Raw genomic sequence first — 21,590 nt, 5'->3', positions numbered from 1 at the left:
CACTGAAAAAATGGCTGGAAAGAATCGTTAAAATTTATGTGATATTTGATTTTTAGGATATAATAGAAATAATGGATACTTACTGGTGTTAGATTATTGTTCCATCATTATTTAATCGATCCCTATAGTCTTGGGCACACTATCTATAATCGCGCAACTGGTCATCTTTTTTTAATTTATTTATTCGTGTGCACACAGCGAGGTCAACATTTGCCCTCAACGGGCCAGAACGAACCTGGCGCCAGAATTTTTGACGTTAACTTGCGCGCCTGTGTCCTTCTAGTCATATACCTAATCTAAGACTGAAGCTGAAGTTGAAGTGTGCATGGCAGTACTGCCCCACACGAATTAAGTTCAAATTCTTAATACTTTCATCAAGGATTTATTCGACTTAACATTATTTATATAAATATATATTCACTTATAATAAACATAAATTTTCATTTAATAACTTAGGGAACGAATCGATTCTATTACATGGTCATCAAATACACCGCATTCATCTGTAAAATATTTACATATTTACAATAATTTACGCGAAATGTATTAAACATGATATTCAGAGGGGTAACACTTCCACAAGTAACAAAACAAATTGTGTTTTAATGTGTTTTTTAATTAAAACACAATTTTAAGTACAAAAATAAATAATATTTAAAAATTATTAAGTGATAATAAAAAATCTTTACTCAGGTATTGGGATTTCCTATAAATTATAAATAATGTTTTATGCTTCGTATAAATAGTTAAAAGACTCAAATATAGAGATTTACTTAAGTAACTTACATAATTGGTCGTAAAGCTTTACATTTCGATGCTCAATTAGATATTAATCAACACAGATATTGCTTAACAGTTTACTCTTCCTGTTATGAAACACGACCAAGGCACGAAATTGCTCTTCACATTCTAACTAAATATTTACATATTTATACAAATCCACTACAACTGTCTCTTATAAATACATGAAGCATAATGGCATACTGTCAGTCGCCATCTTGATTCTCACTTGCAGGTGTCTCCGTCGAGTCCTCTATTTCATTTCCCTTTCCCCCTCGATATACATCTGGGCCACGGACGTCTTCTATATACTCTTTCGGTATGAAATCTTGTACCGTATTCTCGTTGCATGTCTTTTGTTCGTCGTTTGAATTCAATTCAAACTGAGTGATTAACTGACTCAGAACTCTTTTTAGATCGTCAAAAGATTCCTTGTCACCTGAAATCGGCGACTGTAACAAACCGCAGAGAGGCTCATCGCAAGATTTTTCGTATTCCCTCTTCATCGATTTAAGTTCGCCAATAACCAATACAATGTCGGGGTTGACACGCATCGACTCGCTCAGATACTCACTCTCCTTGAGAAACAGGAACACGGCGGGAATTTGTATGTCGTCCTTCCCGTCTCCCGACATCGCGAAAAGCGCTGATGTCTCGTAAGTTGTGCCCTGAATGTTATCCAAAATTATCGCCAACTGCGCGCCACCTTTTTGGATATTTCGCACTTTCTCCGCAAAAGTGCACTGACCTCTAATTGCGATCGCAAACTTGCCTATAATGGCGTGGCTGTTGAGGATTTCGTCGCAGGCATCGATGGGAATAACGAAGGCTGCGGTGCTGACGTATCTATCGGCGCCGGAGATATCTTTGCCGAAGTGGCCGGGTCCGGCTGGGAACACTTTATCATTGATTTTGACAGCGGCTGCATTAACGCCGTTCTCGGTATCGCCAAGTGCGTTCCATTTAGACATTTCGCGCATGAACGTGAGTCCTTCCGCTGCTTCTTTGGATGACTTTGCCTAAAACATTATTTACAAATTAATATTTTAGAGATCCGCATAACAATTTTATTTGAAACATTACTCCTAATAATTCTCTCAAATTAAAATTTGTTAAAATAATCTAATAATTACAAATATAATAATAATAGTTAATATGTCATCCTTATACAGTAAATGCAAAAAGTAACAACTTGTCCGTCTGTTACCTTTCACGCTTAAAATGCCGAACCCCACCCTTCACTTCCCTAAGGGCCAGAAACACGCTAGAGATTGCTCTACGATGTTGCGGCGGTTATCACTCAACATGAGGAGATCTTGCATCAGCTTAAGATTAAACTTACGGTGTTGGTAGTATAGAGGAGCTGCACTTTCCCGTCCGGCAAGGTGAGCACGGATATTCCCATGTTGGCCAGGGTGTGGATCTGCTTGGGGTCGCTGAGGGGGCGAAGTCTTGCGGGGGGTCGGGCCGCCGTTGTCCCGAGCAGCTGCCGCAGAGGCTTACGCACCTTCTCCGCCACCAGGGATGTGGTGCTCGGACACGTTCTATCGAGGGATAATGTGCCGTTTTAAGTTAGGTAGATAGATAGGTGTCCAACTTCGTGGTTTGTACACCACACAGGACAACTCATACAAAACATTTGCCAAAAAACAGTTACCGATATTTTGTTCGTATTAAATGTTTTTATTTAAAACATTTGCATCAATAACCTCACCTATCACCTTTCCAAATAACAACAACTAATTCGGAGCGGTGGTTATATAATGACAATATATTCTATCATTGTTTAATCCTTGTAATGCTATAATTAAGTTTTTATGTAATCGATAGGGCGAGCTTTTTCATACGGGTAAACAACAGAATGTCGCAAACGTGGCAAAAGAGTATGTACTGAATTCAGCCGTGTTGACGGAGTAAAGTGAGGTGAGTAGAAAAACTTAGTGTATGTGATGACTAGATTAGTATACAATTTACTTATTCACATAAAAATGCATGAAATGTATTTATTACAATAAATTATCTAATATTTTTTTCAAATTGGCACTCACATTCAAGTTTGCTCACTTGCTATCGTAGCGCCACGCTAATTGTGTGTCTTCCAACCTATACCCTACGATAGGTAAATAAATTTTGATCGACTAATTAACCTTTCCGGATCGGCGCGCTCCGGATCTCGCTGTACACTATTGATCGGCAAGCTTCCGGCAATTTCGCGGCATTTTCCCCGTGTGTATTATTTTACGTGTAGTTATAAAATGCTTATAACTAGGGTGATATGAGTGACTGTCACTGAAAGCTATTGAAACATGCTATAAGACCATGTATAAATTATTCATATTGTCTTTCTTTTTTTTTTCACACAGACTTTTCATTCGAAAAAAAGTGTAAAAATAGGTATATTTTAAAATAAATATTGTTATTATTGTTAATTACTTGTTTTATTTATTTCCTTTTATGTTTTTGTAATGAATAGTATATGTTAATTATAAAATAAAGCTTAAATCTCCACAAAGAACGATCTTCGTGTAAAGTCTTGATAACGACCGCTCGCTGCGCCGGCCGGGAACAAGTGGACACATAAGTGCTTTGTCCGTAAAGCTATGACGTCGAATATTGGTGGCCTTGAATCGTAACGGATCGAAATGTGTTTGGGAATTCACTCGTTCATAACTGCGTAGGCAAATAAACCATCTTGTACACCTAATAAGGGTGAAAACTGGATGAGGTAAAAAAGTGCCCCGCGGCACAGCCGCTCTCATTGTTTTTTGAATTACCAGTGCCCGCGGGCACGGCCGATGCGGAAAGGTTAAGCTCATAATTATGATGCGAACTTTGTGATATGGCAGTCTAGTCCAACTTTAAAGATAGGATATTTTTTTATTTCCAATCGTGGCCCTTAAGTATTATTATTTAATTTTTTTATAAAAACCAATTTGATCTTGCTATCTTTTTTCGGTTGCCATTGATCGCGACCCTGATATATCATCAGTAATACTTACTTCCTGTACTTATGCTCATCGAAGTCGTTGATGTTCAAGAAGGTCGCGTTCCCATCGCTCGCCAAAGACAACGGTAGAAAGTGCGCTTCCGTGGTAAAAACATAATCTTCCAGCTTTATAGGCATATCTGAGTCGTCAGCGAACAGCATATACAGATACTTGAACGTCTCAGCGAGTACGAACGAGTCCATCCGGTCTTCGTGTATCCTGGTTCGGACATCGTTGACGGCCGCATACCCGCAGGGAACCCTCGCGTGTTGCTGGAGAGCTTTGAGGGCGGCCTTGCCGACTTGGAGGTAGTGGTCGTCGTCAGTGGCGCGGTGGAGGAAGTACGTGGATTCGAGGAATTCGGGACGCAGTGGGTATTGGCCCCAGTGTACCTGTAACAAATAGGTTATGATTGATTAATTGTGTGTGTGGATTGATGCATAGAAGATGCACTATTCAATGACGTTTTATACATATGGACATATAATTCGCAGACTGACAGTGGAACGGCTGTGCTTAAAGACAATGTTAGCACACTTTTCTCCTTAGTGTCTACTGTGTGCTGTACCAAGTCTAAGTGAGCCTTAAAACAGAGCGGAAATAATACGTTAACGACGCAACAAAAGTTGGTGTGATTTATTACCGGTAAATTTATTTTATTTATATGAGATGGGTTGGCAAAAAGTTTCTTTATTAAAAATGGTACAATTATTGGACAAGTATTCACATGCTCTCTCTCTCCCGCTTGTAAGAATGAGACAGATGAAAGGACGCGACCAGCACACAGTGAGAAATGAAAACTATAGAGTCGCTCTTTTTTTTAAAGGCCCTGTGAACAGTGTTTTAAGGTCCTAGAAAGCTTCATCCATTCGAAAGGGCTTATCCAAAACTTAGATTTTGAATTGAACCGGTAGATTTCAAGAAATCTCTAAAAAACTAAGAAAAATAATTTATTAATTAGTGTTTTTTTTGAAATAAGTCTTAAACTACTTAACCGATCGATTCCAAAAACTAATCAGCTCTTAACATCAAAAAACCACGTCGATCGCCACCAAGCCAGTCAAAATCAGTTGATTCGTTCGTCAGTCATCGTTCACTAAAGAACCAGAATTACTTCAAAATTCCGGGTTCAATCAATTGAAACTCGAAGATTCGTTATGAGGCTCAAAACTCTGCGTCGCATGCCAATAATTGCGTGAAAATCAGTTCATTCATTCAAAATTTATTATCGTTTGAAATTTCAAAAAATAGTGTTATATTAATTTTTTCCAGCCAAAAGCTCGAAGAGCTCAAAAACATCGAACAGCTAACCCTTTCAGACAACAGAGCTCAAAACAAATCAAATTATATTTAAAAGCTCGAAGAGCTCACAATCGTCATAAATACAATTTGAAGCATCTAAGTATGGAATTAGCGGGGAGTTGTAGGGATGGCCATTACCTTTTCAGTTGCAGGGGCAACCGTTTTCCTAATTTTAAGTTAAATTACATTTAAAGAAACTTAGAATCATGATTTGCAATGTTATATAGAATATAGAGTCAGGCCGCCGTATTATGACGTTAGTGCGAACGGGCCAGACTCGGCACAGAAAACCGGTGTGAAGTAGCGGCCTGGCACCGCTATGTTTCGCATATTGAGAGAGAGAGTGTTGAGGACCGTAGCCCATCTCCTCCATCCCTGCGCCAGAATATATTAGCGGTCCTCAAAGAGATTTTAGCTAAGGAGGGTATTGGCTCTACGAGATTCCGAAAATCCCTCCCCGAGCTTATTCGTTCAGGCCACCCGCGGTTCTGGGGAGGGCACAGAACTGCACATATTCAAGTAAAAACGAAGCATTAACACCACAGCACCCCGCTCCACGCTTAATGTGGACGTTTCAGGGGAATCCACTCTAATTTAAACGCCGCGGCCGACCACCACCTTGAGTCGGCTCAGCCGGCCTTGTGTATACGGCAACGCACATATCTCGACCGAATGATTCATCATATTTAACGTACCCCGGGTACAAAAATGGGCATATTTGTATATACGTCAGAGAGGATATCTGCTGTCGCCATTTCGGCAATTTTGAGGATAGGGACCTGTTTACTCTCTAGCTGCGGGTGGATTTTGAGGACTGCGTCCGTATCTATGCGTCTGTCTACAGTTTCCATAATGTTAACGCAGAAACGGATAATCTGATCGTCTGCATTCAAGCGACAAACGAATTGACGACATGCGTAATCATATCCCTTCCGCTGAAATCGTAGTCTTTTGGGTGAATTCAACGTGCAAAACGCCAAAAGGCTTGGTTCTGTGTAATAATTTTGCATTGGCGTATGGTCTTTTCCAATTGGTTGGATCGCCAACGAAGCTCCCAGACGTGAATATCTACATGCCGTCCTTATTGGATCTTCTGCTGACTACTCATCCGGATAGTTATCATGTCTCTGTCGACGCCCCTCTCATAACTTCAAACCATAGCCTGGTCGGGAGTGTAGTGCCTATCGAACGGCCACGTGGCAGTTCACCAGCGACCCGCCTCGTTTGGCACTACAAATCCGCAGATTGTGATAGAATGCGTTCCTTTTTTGCATCTTACCTTTGGGGCAAGGACTTTTTCCTTTCGGATAATCCAAGTGCCTGTGCTGTTTATTATAAAATATTGATTATTAAAAATAATAAGGTTACCGAGTTCACGTTACCTGAAAGTCGGTGGTGAAAGCCTCGGGTATGAAGGTATGTCGTTGCATCACCTGGTACAGCATCTCGTGGGTCTCGACGGCCGGCCGCACGTCTCCTAGCAGCACCTGCAGCCCGGGCCAGAATGCGAACAACGCATCCATGAAGTTACGGGACTGCAAATGAGGCCTGGAACAACAAACACCTCGACATCACATTACTTATACTACGTGAAACGTGAATTATTTATCGCGGGAAAAACTTATTGTGTTACGTTGTTGGTCAGTGATTTTGAAAAGTAGGTGATTGTATTTAAAAAATGAAATGAAGTGAAGGCAATGAGTGTGATGAACTTTACTACTACTTTAACGCCACCAGAAATGCAAGACGCGCAAAAGAGCCGTTTAGTTTTAATTTGCACATTTTTTGAGAAAGTTCTATACAAACCTTCGCCACAAACGGGCATTGTCAAGTTTGACATATTATGCGTACACGTTGCTGTTGCGGCAGTTACGTAAAAATAAAGGGAAATGGCTTGATTGTATCAAATATTAGAGTTGATTGGATTTTGTTATATAAATTGATCTATATGGGATTCTAAAATAATGTGATATTTAAATAAAAAATATGACCCACAGGCTGGGGGTACCGAGTGAGAATCTTGGTAGGCGTAAACATTTGTATGATGAATATGGATGTTTTATGCTTTCAGTCTTAAGGTTACCTGTGCATATGTACCGCCAACATAATGGGACCTCTGCTAATGTACTTCATGATTGCATTATAGTGCCTGTTGAATCTTGCTAAGTATTTCTCGTCTCCAAGCAGAATGTACGCCTTGAGGCAATATTCATAGTATGAATCTATTCCAGCCCCCACCCCTGAGTCCTTTCGCACCCAGTCGCCGGAATGTATGTTAAACACTGTGCCCATTAGATCTGATGTCCTGGAGTTAAATAGATATATAAATATATATATTATATTATACATGTATGGAATAAATATTGTAAACTTTTTTCTTAAAAACTAACGAATCAATTTGGGTTTTGTGTCATCTGAACGGTCGCCTTTATAAATGTTTCCTTATTTATGTACTTGAATATTAAAGTATTATTAACCTTTCGAGAATCCGAGGGGCCGGAGTCACTACGTTTTACGCAAATCGACAAAATCAAAACGACCTCTTCCGATTTCTAGCCTTTTTTCTTTATTAGGTAGTGCTGTTTTCCTTTGTAAATATAATAGAATGAAAGTCAATAATTGGGTATGATTTTTAAACGAACAAATCATTGAGGTCATGCTATAATTTCCGAATGTCAAGGCGCAACGGGCAGTCATCGTCGAACGTCGAAGCGTACGATAGTTTTCGTGCTAAATGCGAATATTCAGTAAGTTGCTATTTTTTTAATACATCTTTATTATAAATATATAACATGCATCTCAATTTGAGTCACGATTAATCAGAAACTTTGAAGCGTCTTTCTTTTGTCTGTTTTTTATTTACTTGGTCATATATTGAAATATCTTTACTTTACTTGAAATATTATCGTAAAATATACTTCAGTGGTTATATTGTATCAATATAGTATAGTTATATATATGTATAATATATATTATATATATATATGATATTAAATATCATACACAAGCGATATTGCACTTCAAGGTCAAGGGTATCTGTCGACGCAAGTAGTATTCAATAACTTTTTTCCTTACTATAAGCATTCTTTTGCTATACGTAAAATAATACGCATAGATACGCACTCGCTCTCGATAAGTCACGAGCAAAAGTAGCGGGGTACTAAATCGACATTCAAACTATGAGATATATGGGTGGATAGCGAAGGGTTAAGATAAATATTATATCTTTAAACAAGCAATTCTATATATAATAAGAATCTCGGTAACGGCTCCAACGATTTTCATAAAATTTAGTATACAGGGGATTTCGGGGGCGACAAATCGATCTAGCTAGGTTTCAATTAAAAAAAATTGTAGTTGTATCCCTGTTTTAATGAGAAACAGCTAAAACGACATTAGAATACAAAGGTAATTTTTTTTTGTTGTTCAAGTTTTGTACATTGTTAAAAATCCGTGCAAGGCTCGGTCGTCCGGATATTATCCTTTATTTTATGTACTAATAATGTAGTACTGGTACTCTAATTGAAACTAACACGTAACTGTAAATATGAATCTCTTGTGGGATTTAGGTCCAAATAATTAATTCACTTAAACAATGGTATATACCTGTGTCGTATATTCCAGAGACCGTCCATAGCTCTATGCGCCTTCTGTTCGAAGATAGGGTTTCCAGTCAAGCGAGACAGCGCAGCCATCTCCAATATCATGGTACCAGCACAAGCTGTGCACGTTTCACTTGATTCTGATAATCCTTTTATTCCGTGACGAAGATTTACCTGAAAACATCAATGTAATCAATGGTGCATACATTTTGAGCACGCATAGCAGACATATGTTTCGAAATGAGAGCGCCAAAGACGTTAAAAATAAATTAATTTGAATTTAAAACTTTGATGATAATTGTGCTGGAGCTAGAACAGTTGGCCATCAAACTAATATCAAATATAATATAAGACAAAAACGTTATAAGGAATCTAATGATGATATATAATTTAATAAAACAAAGTATGTTTAATTTCTCTACGATCCCACGTGTTACTTATTACACATTGCTGTGAGTCGATATGACGAAATGCGCAGTAAATATGTGGCAAAAAAATGTTGGCTGAATATGCATTCGGTGTGGTCTCAGAGATGAAAAAAAAAATGTCATAATTGTAACATTGTATTATAACATGCGCAGATACAAATTGGGAATGGAATGTCATAAAGGACTACTTAATTTGCGCGTGTGTAAACAAAGCAATAATTGAAAATATTTCATTAGAAAAATTATTCTTATTTTATAAAAAAAAAACAGGCTCCATGTAACAATGTTGTGCGAAAAAACCGAAACGATTGGTAAAGAGCAGCCAGTATTAAACCCAACATTCTCCGTGGATCTATTACATTCTTTTCATTGTGGCTTTAACGGAAGGGTCATCACAATTTTACCAGTAGGAGGTTGAGGCAGGGCTCCCAGTAATGAGTATTTGTACGGGAAGTTTTTAATTAGCTGTCAACAAGACAGCATGAAACTATTATTAATTTAATTATGAACCGATCTATGGAGGTTCAAAACCTATTAGCGAAACAAAATACCAACAGATCATTCAATGATTTTCAAAATAACAATCACTTACTCTTCCATGGGGTATTTTAGTGGATGTGTTAAAAGCTGGGAGCAGTCTTCTACCCAAATCTTCAGCCATATCCAGGAGTTCACCATTATACCATTGTAAGGTTGGAATGTCGTGTTTTAGTGCCATCGCAAGCACGTGCGCCGACAGTAATCCACTGAAATAATTGCAATGTTTATGTCATAATGGTTAAACCTAGACTGGAATAGTGGATGGAGCACTGATAACAACCACATAGTTTCGTCGACTTACCCGAGCATCCGAATATTGGTTTCAAATACGGAGATTACTATATCATGATCGAAGCTAACATCTTTTATCACAAGTTTGAGGGCTCGACTAAACTCGGAGAAATCCCCCATCACAGCCAATGTATCTAAGCTGTCCACTAATGTCAAGGAAAAGCTGAAAATACATGACAATTATACTATATTATAACAAATGGTGCATAAGCAAACTTAAATCACATAGATAGTTCAGTCATTTAAGTACATTAAGTAATATACGAACATTCTGAAAATCAAAGTTGTCTCGCAAGCTAAGACTTCACAGATTTATTTAAAAAAAATACCAGTAATGTTATGATTGAATTTAGAATCACCAATCTTATATATATATGAAAATTTAATGTTTCCTCATTTACGTGATAAACTGTGAAATATTCTTTTCATATTGAAATGGAGTGTTGTGATATATAGAACTGAATTTCTGTGATAGCAATATACAATGTATTATTGGAATGTTTGTGTGCCGGGCTCTTGGTAGGTTCAATAAAACTAGTTATAGTCTAACCCCGGTCTTAATCTGCTGGATTAAGATTGGGAGAGTGTGATCTCTAGTTGTGTCCCTGAAAAATCCAAAGAAGCCAATATTGTGGAATTGTCCATAGAGAAAGTGAGTATTTAAGGATTCTATTTCAGGCCAGTAGAGATCATTTTGAAAGAGTTTCATAATTTTTGAATTATTTTCGAAAAATTTTCGATAGAACCACCATGATGATATAGTCCAAAATTTATTTTTGCCATAGTTTTACATATTTATGAGATTTCCATGTATATAGTCACTCATCACGATATCTCTGGAACCATTAGGCGTAGAGACTTGAAATTTGGGAGGATTATTGTTTTCGCCGAGTAGAGGTCAGCTAAGAACGGACTTTACGAAATTCCACTCGCAAGAGATTTTTTAAATATGAACAGAACAACGTCTGTCGGATCAGCTAGTTTAAAATAATTTTAGTATTAGTCTGATTTCATACATATATATTTTGTTGTATTATGTTAATAATTGTAGTAATATATAAAATTTTGTAATTTTGTTTTATAATGAAAGTGCATACAATGGACACAAAAAATGGTGATTTAACTTATTCTAACATATGAAATATACTGTGTAATACAGTGGAGTGCACACGACCTTCAAGAACTACAAGCTCTTATCTAAGTTTTTTTTGAAGAATGAGTACCAATTAACTAATTTTTAAATGGTATTTAGTCTAAATGTTTGTTTTGCTAAACAATTCTGTGTAAATTTCTTATGAATAATAATCATATCAGTTTCAGTCGACCAGATCAAAAACATTTCAAATGTGAATACGAGGGCTGCACTGAAAGTATCGGGAATGGAATATTTCCACTGTTCCTGTCATATTAAAATCTTTTTACTTGAAAACTCCTTGGCTTTAAGAATCGAATACCATTTCTTTATTTAAAAAAAGATTCTCTGTCTTGTCACAAGGTCTTGTCAAACTTGTTTAGTCGTTGAGAAAATGGAATTTACTCCAGATAATTCTAGAGCGATCATTTATTATGACTTTCGAAGTGGTTTAACACAAAAACAGTGTGTTGACCGGATGATTTCTACATTTGGTGATGAAGCCCCATCCAAAACTACAATTTATCGCTGGTTTGCTGAATTTCAACGTGGACGTGTCAAGCTTAGTGATGATCCCCGTCAAGGTCATCCAAAAACTGCAGTCACCAAAGAAAACGTTGATGCTGTGCGTAAGCTGATTGAAGAAGATCGACATGTGACATACCGCGAAATTCAGGGAACTTTAGACATTGGCATGAGTCAAATACAAATAATTTTGCATGAACAATTAGGTGTAAAAAAGTTGTTTTTCCCGATGGATACCGCATTTGCTCTGTGAAGAACAAAAAGCGGCTCACGTTACTTAGTGCGTCAGAACTCTCGAAAGATTCCACGCAGGATCCTCAAATGCTGTATACATCATCGTCTCAGGTGACGAATCCTGGATACACGCGTGCGAACCCGAAACAAAAACTAGTCACGAGTTTGGGTGTTCGAAGTCATCGTCCCTGTGCAGTGGCGGAATGGCTGGCTGCCAGAAGTTTCGTTGGATAGCCTTGGCGAGCGACCAGAACGCACGAGTTCCCGAGGGAAGGCGTGCAAGTCTCTCGCCAATTCTGCCAATGTGCTTCGACTTCGCGTCAGTAATAACTCTTTCCAAGGACCTGGAGGCATGATTGTAGTGTTTTGTTTCGCTGGAATTCACATCCATAGATACCAACGCATTGACCCAAGCCTGACAGCACTTCTGACAAAAGAATATTATAAATGACAAAACAATAGCTTATTGATAAAAGATCAGACCTTATAAAAACAACACCTAAAGATAGAAAAACTAGAAATGAACTTAGTAAAATATTTAAAGAAACAAATGATACCGACTCCTATGTTATAGAAATCAAAGAGCCGGAATTAATAACACACATAACACAAATGAAATTCAATAAAAGTCCTAGTCCGGATGGAATTACAAATGAAGCTATTAGAATAGTAATACCTGCCATAACAAATCGCCTTACTCGACTTTTCAACTTATTATTAAACACAGACCCATACCTTCGCAGTGGAGCATTACACAGTAGGTACTGTTATACAAAAAAGGAGACCCTCATAATATTAAAAATTATAGACCCATCAGTCACCAATAATGTATTTATAACTTGTTTGCATCTATAATACTAAGTCGGATCACAGAATTCATTGATGCCACATCGACCAATATACCATTTCCTCAAAAATGGATCATATATACATTTGGTCAAATAAATAATTGAAAAGTACAAATAATATAACATAGCCTTTGTGGACTACAGAAAAGCTTTCGAAAGTGTTAGCTACACAGCCATCTGGATTACTTTAAATAAACTAAAGGTCAACTCAAAATACATATAGGTACTAAAAATATATATATGAAAAGCATCTGCAAATTTAAATAAGAAGTTAAAGGAAAAGAAATCAGGATTCAAAGAGGAGCTAGACAAGGAGATCCCCTTTCTCCTAAATTATTTAAAGCTATACTAGAAGTGTTTAACAACATAAACTGGGTGAATAGAGTTTTACAGATCAACAACGACTTCTTTAGTCAAGTCTTTTAGATTTAAATAACTTTATTCTCATTAAGACCTATTGTCACTTGCATGAGAAATTAACATTTTAACAATTAAAGTAGGTAACAAACAATGATTTTGGTAGGTACAGAATGCAATACAATGTAAGGCAAATATATAAGACATAAAACAACCTACATATGTTATTGAAACATTTCATAATTAATCCCTTATTAATTTAGAGTTAATGACAAGCTTTGAGGGAGTTATCACAGTTTTAAGATTGTTTTTACTAAGATCATTGATCAAATTCCACATTTTTTTTTGGCTTTTTAATGCATTTCTGGAACTCCTCCTTATTGCAATGGCTGTCAAGGCTCTTTAATTCTTATATTCATGGACTAACTCTTCATTTTCAGGATCAGCTCATAACGCAGTCCAGCATAGATTTCTCTCTTGAATACTATTTTTAACGTTTTTCATTATCCATTCCTCTTTTGGTCAGTCAAGAAATCTAGTTTTATATTCCATGCTTGCCTCTAACTTGCACTTGTTGGTTATTTCATTCAAAAGAGATGTGAAAGGTGTTGGTCCAAGTTAGCTTCCTCTACTGCATTGTATAGTTTCTTATAATTTATAGCTTAACATTCCAGCTTTAGTTTCTTTTGCCGGTTCCATACATTTGCCGGTGATCTGACATGGAAGAGTTTATAAGTGATACATGGAAATGGTCATGTTTCAGATTTGTGCAAGCATGGTCTAATATTGATTTTTTGGTTACATTGGACCTAGTTAAATAACTACTTTCAACTTTATTTAGAATTTTATAACAAGATTCGTAAACTAGTTCTTTATATAGCTTTACTGATGTATTTGATTCTAATAGGTTGGTGTTGAAGTCTCCAAAAACCATAGCATTTTTGGATAGTCCTCCAAGAAACTTTTAAAGTCTGTGTATATTACTCCTACGTCTGAAGCGCAGTTCTGTAATCAGACCCATAAATAGTTATTACCATTTTTGTATAAGCACATTATCAAACTATGAATGTCATTATGAACGTACAGTTGAGACTCCTCCTATTTTGTCAGGTCTATAGTTGTTGTTACAACTACTGTGCGCACTATTGTGCGGAAATTTTTTGAATTGTAGTCTTTGTGCTTAATCGAGAGATTTTACCCAAGTTTCAGTTAGGAGGACAATATGGCTTTTTGCGGGCAGAGCCTGGAGGGTACATTTGAGTTCTTCTAGTTTTTCTTTTTTGCATATAGGTACTTCGTGCATTGGCATAGAAAAAATTTAGTTGTTTTGTGAGCCGTGAGGTCGCTATAATTAGTTATAATTTTGTAAGAAGTATAATTTAAATTTGAGTTATTTTTGAATGATAGTGGGAACTCCTTTTATATATTATGTTATGAAGCTAGTTTCACCTTGACCCAAACGTTTTTCTAGCTCTAGTTTTAGTTTATTGAGGTATTTTTATTGCTATGGTGTTTAATCTGAGTATATTTTATACCATCAGGTAGTGTCTCCTTGTTTCATAGTAGCTGTTTTGGAGTAAACTGTGAGTTATAGCAGATCTTAATACTCCTCGTTTTGTTTGAGTCATATTTGCCAAACTGGGATATTTTAATGAGATTTGGGCAGTCTTTGATGACTCGGGAAAGTATATCCCTTAATCTTGATTCATCATCAGATAATCGTGCTTTGCTGTCGGTATTCTTGGATTCTATGAGTCCAGCCATGATAATATTGTTTGCACATTTGCTGCGATCTTGTAGCTCCCATAGATAATGTTCAGTCGAATGCATGTCATTTGTGCATTGTGATGTGCTAGCTGAGTTTTTTAATGTTCAATAGCATGGTACTTGTGATTATTCAAGTCAAGTTAATTTTCCAACTCTTGGACCTTTGTTTTGATGTTATTTTGCTCTGCCATCAATATACTTATAGTTTTGCCAACAATATACTTAGTAATCTTTAATGAGAACCCAAAACAACTGGAAACTATGCTTAGTTGGTTACATGAAGCAAGTGCCAAAAAAGTTATGACAAATAGTCTATCAGTATCAACAAATACCGGATGACAAATACTGGACATTATAAAAGAATATATATGTATACCTAGGCAAGCTAATATCCTTAAATAAAATAAGGAATGAAGAGGAAATAAATGAAAAATAATAATAGAGTGGCAAATAAATCGAGCCTGGAAAACATATTGAAAGAAAAAGGAAAATATTTCAAATTTAGATATGAAGAAAATGGTAACGGAAAAAAGCTCAGACTTCATCAAACTATACTATATGGTTGCCAATCATGGAAATAGAAAGCATGTTAAAATAAAGGAAAATTAATAAAGTACACACTTAGTAGATAAGAAAGAAGACCACTACTACTATTATCTGATGCATAAAATCAAGCATTAAAACTAAAGTGGCAATGGGCCTAACACATCTCCAGACTAACAGACACTAGATGGACACATTCAAGCCACAATGTTTTTGGTAATATAATATAAAGCCTTTACCTTTATTTTTTATTTGGTGTGTGTGTATTCATGTATCTACTGCAGTCACATATAAATATTATGTAAAGCAGATCTTTAAAAGAGTAACAATAAGTTTGATTGGCTCAACTTATCCAATATACTAGCATATAGGCCACCTGACAGCCCAATAATATGTGACAAATTACAATTAAATGTGTGTGTTAGCTATTTGTTTAATATTGAAAATATGAAGGAGCTAATGCTAAGTGTCATTGACTTTTTACAACTCGTCAATCAAAGTTGGTTACAGTTACAATAGATTCACTTACCTTTTCTATCATACTGCATCTTTATTAGAGATGTTCTTCTCTCTCTCATACTTTCCTATATAAGTATATAAATATTTTTTTGATTTGAGTTGCAAAAAATACAACGACGTTGAGCATACATCAATCAGCAAATGAATGCAAATGGTGTCATAACATTAGCTACACACTGTGTTGTATGCATTAAAGTACATTTTTGTAACTAGGTTTAAATTTATCACGAATCATTCTGTCATATTAATAAACACAGTGAAAAGTTACTCCAAGTATATAATTACTGCTCCCTGTCATTAAATTCTGTAGCATAAAAGACAAAAAGTTTTAAATTTGAAATAACTTCACTGTGTGTTTATTGATAACACAGATTATGTTTCAGATTTAGAAACCACTTACTTTCCCAGAACATCATCCAGATCACCACGAGTGGGTGTGACACCTCTCAATCTACCCTTGCAGCTGAGTGGCATTAATTCATCTGCTGGATATGCATTGTCCATGTATGCATGATATGCATGGTAGAACATATGGCGGGATTCTTCTCTATTAAAAAAAATATTATGACTAAAGAATAATTGAATTAGTTTTGGAGCTCCTTTAGCCTTACTTACTTTCCCTAGTTAATTTCATTTCGTTTTAATTTCATGCTAAAATTACTATGGTCCGCTTGATAGCTGGTGAATAATAGAGTCTAGTGAGATTATGCACTTACTGTTGTATAAATTTTTCTTTACTTTGTACCTATTAAATTAACATTTTGTATACGTAGGTCAACCACACTGCTCTATATAAACAAAATGCTACATATTAATTGTATATTAAAAACTGAAGCAAAGTAAACACGTCGTACCTTAAATTAATTCTCTCTTCTTTAGTCATACGCTGAACAGTTTCTTCTTCTGTACTCACACAAATTATTGCTAAAACGAAAACTAATAACGTACGATAACAAGACATTATCATCACTATTTTTTAGAATGGGGACACAAATATTGCTATATTATTCGTAGATTGAATACTATTTGATAAGATAAACAAAAAAAAACTTTTCGTGGATATGGTTTCTTTTTAGTTTTACATTGCATATAATAAATTGAAGGCTTTAAAGATAAAGATAGAATAAAAATATTTATTAAATCATGAACACAGAACACTATTACTAACCCCTATCCCTATTGAACTCAATAAAATATCAGACATTTGACATCTGTTATACTGTTAGGTTACGTCTGACGTGTACGAAACATTATTTTATAAGATTTTATGGCCCAGTAACGAGACCCTTAGACCGACTTATTTTCGGGGTACGATGCTTTCTCTCAAACCCCATAGAGTCAGATAGATAGTCACTTATCAAAGAGAATGCACAGCTACGGTGGGTCCATTGAATTATTAAGACGAAGAATTAATTAATAAAAAGAAGAATTTAACGGGTAAAAACAATCGCATGAAGCTTTCATACATTAATGGCCATTATATACATAAAAACACTGGTCCTTGTTTCAAATTCAAATTCAAGTCAAAAACACTTTATTCATGTAGGTCACGGAAATGAGACTTATAAATGTAAAAAAATATATAAATATTGTTTCTTATTGAATTTACCGCTACTTCGTATGAGCTAATGAGAAGAAGTATCAAGAAACTCATTGCCACTCTTTTAAGTTAAGATTTACATTTTAATTGTTTCACAAATCATTTCAATTACAATATATGCAAAGTGACGCAACAAAAATACTCAAATGTCAAAAACTGAGAGGCTTACACGAGTAAGTCAAAAACAGAAAAAAAAAGTAAATTAATACTTATAAACACAAGAGTTATAGAATATAGTAGATGCATCAATTCACACATACCGTAAATAAATAGAGGCATTATATGAGCATTTTATAAAATAAAATATATAATAACTTTAAAGGAAATAATAATAATAAAAAACACATCAAGCAGACCTCGGTAACAAGATCATCCAGCCACTACGAGTAGCACCCGTTCACGAGCATGACGCATGGACCAGCCATCGCCTCCCTCGACCATATTTTAGGGAAGGGAACGACCCGCCCCACGTCGCCGCCACAAGCAGAGGCATTTAAGCAAGCATGACGATACCTGTCACGAGAAATCTACCGAAAAACAAAAAAATGTTCATGTAAATATTATGCAGTACTTAGTAAATGCCTCTACTTACAATTTTGTTTCAATTTACATAAGCTAATATAGTATATAGTAATTATTATTATTATTCTTATTAAAATTGATTAAAAAACAGAAACAATATTAATATTTAAATTATATAACTATAATGACATTTATCAAACTGAGAAAGACATGTAACAGCCCAGTAGTTCAGTCCCAAGGGTTCTTTAGGTCCAGATATTCAGATATTTCATAGTATCCTTTTGTATACAACTTTTTCTTTATTTTTTGTGTTTTCATGTTCATCAGTGTTTCATTTGAACTTACTAAAGATTTTACAGCATCCAACTGCAATCCTAAGAACAGTCCAAAAATCCTGAGATCTCAGGACAAATCCTAAAAAATAAGGTAACCAGACCTGAGAAGAACGGGCTCAAGAAAGTCAGTGGGAGAAGAAAGAGTTTTTTAAATATGGATTCTATTATGATTTTGAAATACGAATTACAATTTAATATCGTACATTAAAAAATAATAATTAAAGAGCCTGTGGGTGTTCGCTCAATTCCCAGTCTGTTTAAGCAAATCCTTAATGTTATAATAACCACACAAACTTCTCACACTTTTAAGACTACATCATTAATTAATTCATTGATATATACGTACTTAATATAAACATAGTTTTTTGAAAAGTAACAGTGGGCAGGTCACATTCTTATTTTGACCGCTCCTGCAAAAGAGCCTCTCACCGAAAGCAGAATTTTGCTATCAGTCATGGTTATTGACCCAAGTGGGATCTGAGGATGAAAATATCAGCGAACCTAAAAAAAGGCTACAATCACGCCTCCAAGCCCTTCAATAGAGTTATTACTGAGGCGAAGCGAAGAAATAGGCGGAATTATCGATAGACTTGTACGCCTTTCCTCGGGAACTTGTATGTTCTGGCCAGGGCTGTCCAAGAAAATTTCAGCCAACCTGCCATTCCGCAACTGCAAAGTGATGATAAATCACTAGCCCATGTCACGAAAAACTCCCTTTTTGGATCCAACTTGACTCTGGATGACTAAGGTGCACCACCACCACTAATTCCACGATGCAACTCATAGCGGAGGTAAAATCCCGCAATGCGCCATGCTTATGGCACTTTCCACCTTGGAAATTTATAAGTATAGGGGACCCGATGATATTTCCCTGATAGTGCTGCGGACATGTACTTTGGAGCTATCGCCAGAACTTACCCATCTTTTGCGGCTCTCTTACGCATCATTCGCGCCCGAAAATTATGGGATGTGCCTTAATTGTACTTGAACCCTAAGAAACGTGTATACTTGGATCGATGTTAGAGGCATTGGTGGAGAGTTTAGACATAGCGAAGACCTTCAATCGGGTATTGAACAAAGTGCTTAAAGCGAAATTGCAATCCTATGGGCTACCTGAGAGTTTTTCGCCTGATCGGAGCATCAAAGTTGTTATCAAAGGTGCATACTATGACTTAAAACCCATAAACGCTGGTGTCCCACAACGCTGCGAGCTATCCCCTACACTATTTTTACTGCATACTAATGAAATGCTGCAGATTAGCGGTATTCACTGCTATGAATACGACAGCACAGATTATGCCACAAACACCGGCCAAGCTAACATATTCTCACATAATTCGGTCAACGAGGCCCGGAACAATTGTTTGTTTGTAATCAAATCTATATTTTAATTTTACACGATAGATATATACTTACATGAATGTTTTGGTGTAGTTGTAGTAAGCTATTCGCAAGGGGTCCCATATAGCTGAAGCATATTCTGGCGATGACCTGAATAATTATTGGAAAAGTGTTATGCAGCTAGAGATATTATGCACTTTTTTGTAACTCTGTAAAGTGTACACGACAGATTTGTAAAGCAGTTTATATTTTCTTAAGTGTCGTGATAATAATTATAAGAAGTGTTAAATAAGTTTTATAAAATCAATAACTATTGTATTCATAGCTATTAATGTTCTATAATGTTTTATAATTGTCTTATAATTATCACAGGGAATGTGTTGAATTAGGTAGAATGATGCAATAAAGATACGATGCTATGTAGTTTCATTTACACCTAATTTAGAAGTGCAGCATTAATGTAATTTAGTGCTTGTGTATGTATATATAGTTAAATTTAATTAGAAAGGAATAATAGAGTCTGCACATAGTTGTTTAGCGGTCAGAAAGATCTAGTAAGATTCTAATAGCATTCCAATTAGATCCTCATAAGATTGTAAGTTTTATAGATGTAAATAGATATTTTATGTATTTATAACGATGTTAGCTTAGTAATAAGCTTAGCATTCGATTGCTCCCGTGCTCCCGAAAGACTGAGGGAGGGCGTCCGTACATATTTATACTCATGAGGTGCGGGGCAGGGGCCTTATAAATATGCGGGAAGTGAAATTCCGCCGCCATATCGAAACCGCACGTGAACAGGTGATCACCTCACCCTTTCACGATGTAGTAAAGTATGTGTTTTCATTATCCCCGTTCCTGGGTAGTTCTCTCTTGTGCATATCCGGATCCGGCGTCGCGTTCAATTTGGTCCATTCGTAGCCGGATTTACTAGGCGCGTCGCGTTCATAAAGTAAACCTGAAACTTGTAAGGAATATTGTAACTCTGATAGGAAATCTAGCTTTGAAGAAATTCTTTTAATATGTATTTCAAATGTTAATTTCGAGTCAAACCATAATCCTCACGAATAACAGTTACTCTTTAAAGGTATTGGTTCATTAGTTTATAAAAAAAGGAAATTAATTCTCGTTTGTTAGAGAAAGTTATGACTTTACACTTATAAGAAGCCAAAGCCAACTTTTTGATGCTCCAGTACATAGTAAATATGTTGCGATCGTCCTGTAGTAATTGGCAATCCGTTTTGATTAATTGCTGTAGTGGCTAGTCCTCCCTATCAGAAATTTGGGTTAAAACTTAGTATCCCGTAGTACGAATTATGAGGTAAAAAATATTGTTTTTGATAGAGCTTTAGTCCCCTATTATAATGCTACCGTTCAAATCTAATTTCAAGGTAAAGCACCGTTCCAGAGAAAAAAGCATTATAACTTAACCTGAAATTATGAAATTTTTAAGGGTTGGGACATATTTATGGGGAGGAAAGAAAGGGAATCGCCTAGTATTTGTTTCTGGCACTCGCCAGCTGCAACCGCAGCCTGCTACGCTCAGCTCGTGCGTTGTTTTAATTGTTCTAACATAACCTCACCTAACCAAATTTTATAAATTGTAGTTGATAGAGATTTGGTCCACGATTAAAGTGCTACTAATCTTATTACAATGCACAGTTTTCAAGAAAATAACAAAAAAAAATTACAACCTCTAAACGGGTAAAACACATAAATAAAACACAAAACATACATTTGAATAGGTAATTTAAAAAATTAGACAAATGTGTTATGATAAGTATTTTAATACATAAAGGAATCATAAAATTAAAGAAACCACTTTCCGACTGAAGGACCTTGCATCCAAGGTCATGGAATTAATAAGTAAATAAAAATTCACAGAAGGGAGATGTTGATAAAGTTTTAGCAGACGATTAATTAAATGTTATTCATCC

General features: G+C 36.0%; 1 protein-coding gene across 1 annotated transcript; it reads right to left on the bottom strand.

Moving 5' to 3' along the window:
* Positions 1-359: 359 nt before the first annotated feature.
* Positions 360-17,043, bottom strand: LOC126978803 (ER degradation-enhancing alpha-mannosidase-like protein 3). The gene is made up of 11 exons (XM_050827884.1): positions 16,710-17,043; positions 16,256-16,402; positions 9,941-10,093; positions 9,692-9,845; positions 8,676-8,845; positions 7,153-7,374; positions 6,452-6,617; positions 3,780-4,159; positions 2,123-2,324; positions 1,010-1,799; positions 360-503 (listed from the first exon to the last, which is right to left on the bottom strand). Exons 1-11 carry the CDS (start codon positions 16,820-16,822, stop codon positions 445-447), a joined length of 2,556 nt encoding a protein of 851 aa, XP_050683841.1. The 5' UTR covers positions 16,823-17,043; the 3' UTR covers positions 360-444.
* Positions 17,044-21,590: the final 4,547 nt, after the last annotated feature.

The sequence above is a fragment of the Leptidea sinapis genome, chromosome Z, assembly GCF_905404315.1.
Source record: "Leptidea sinapis chromosome Z, ilLepSina1.1, whole genome shotgun sequence".
NCBI lineage: Eukaryota > Metazoa > Arthropoda > Insecta > Lepidoptera > Pieridae > Leptidea > Leptidea sinapis.
The sequence above is the reverse complement of the archived record's forward strand: the minus strand, read 5'-3'. Positions and strand labels throughout refer to the sequence as shown.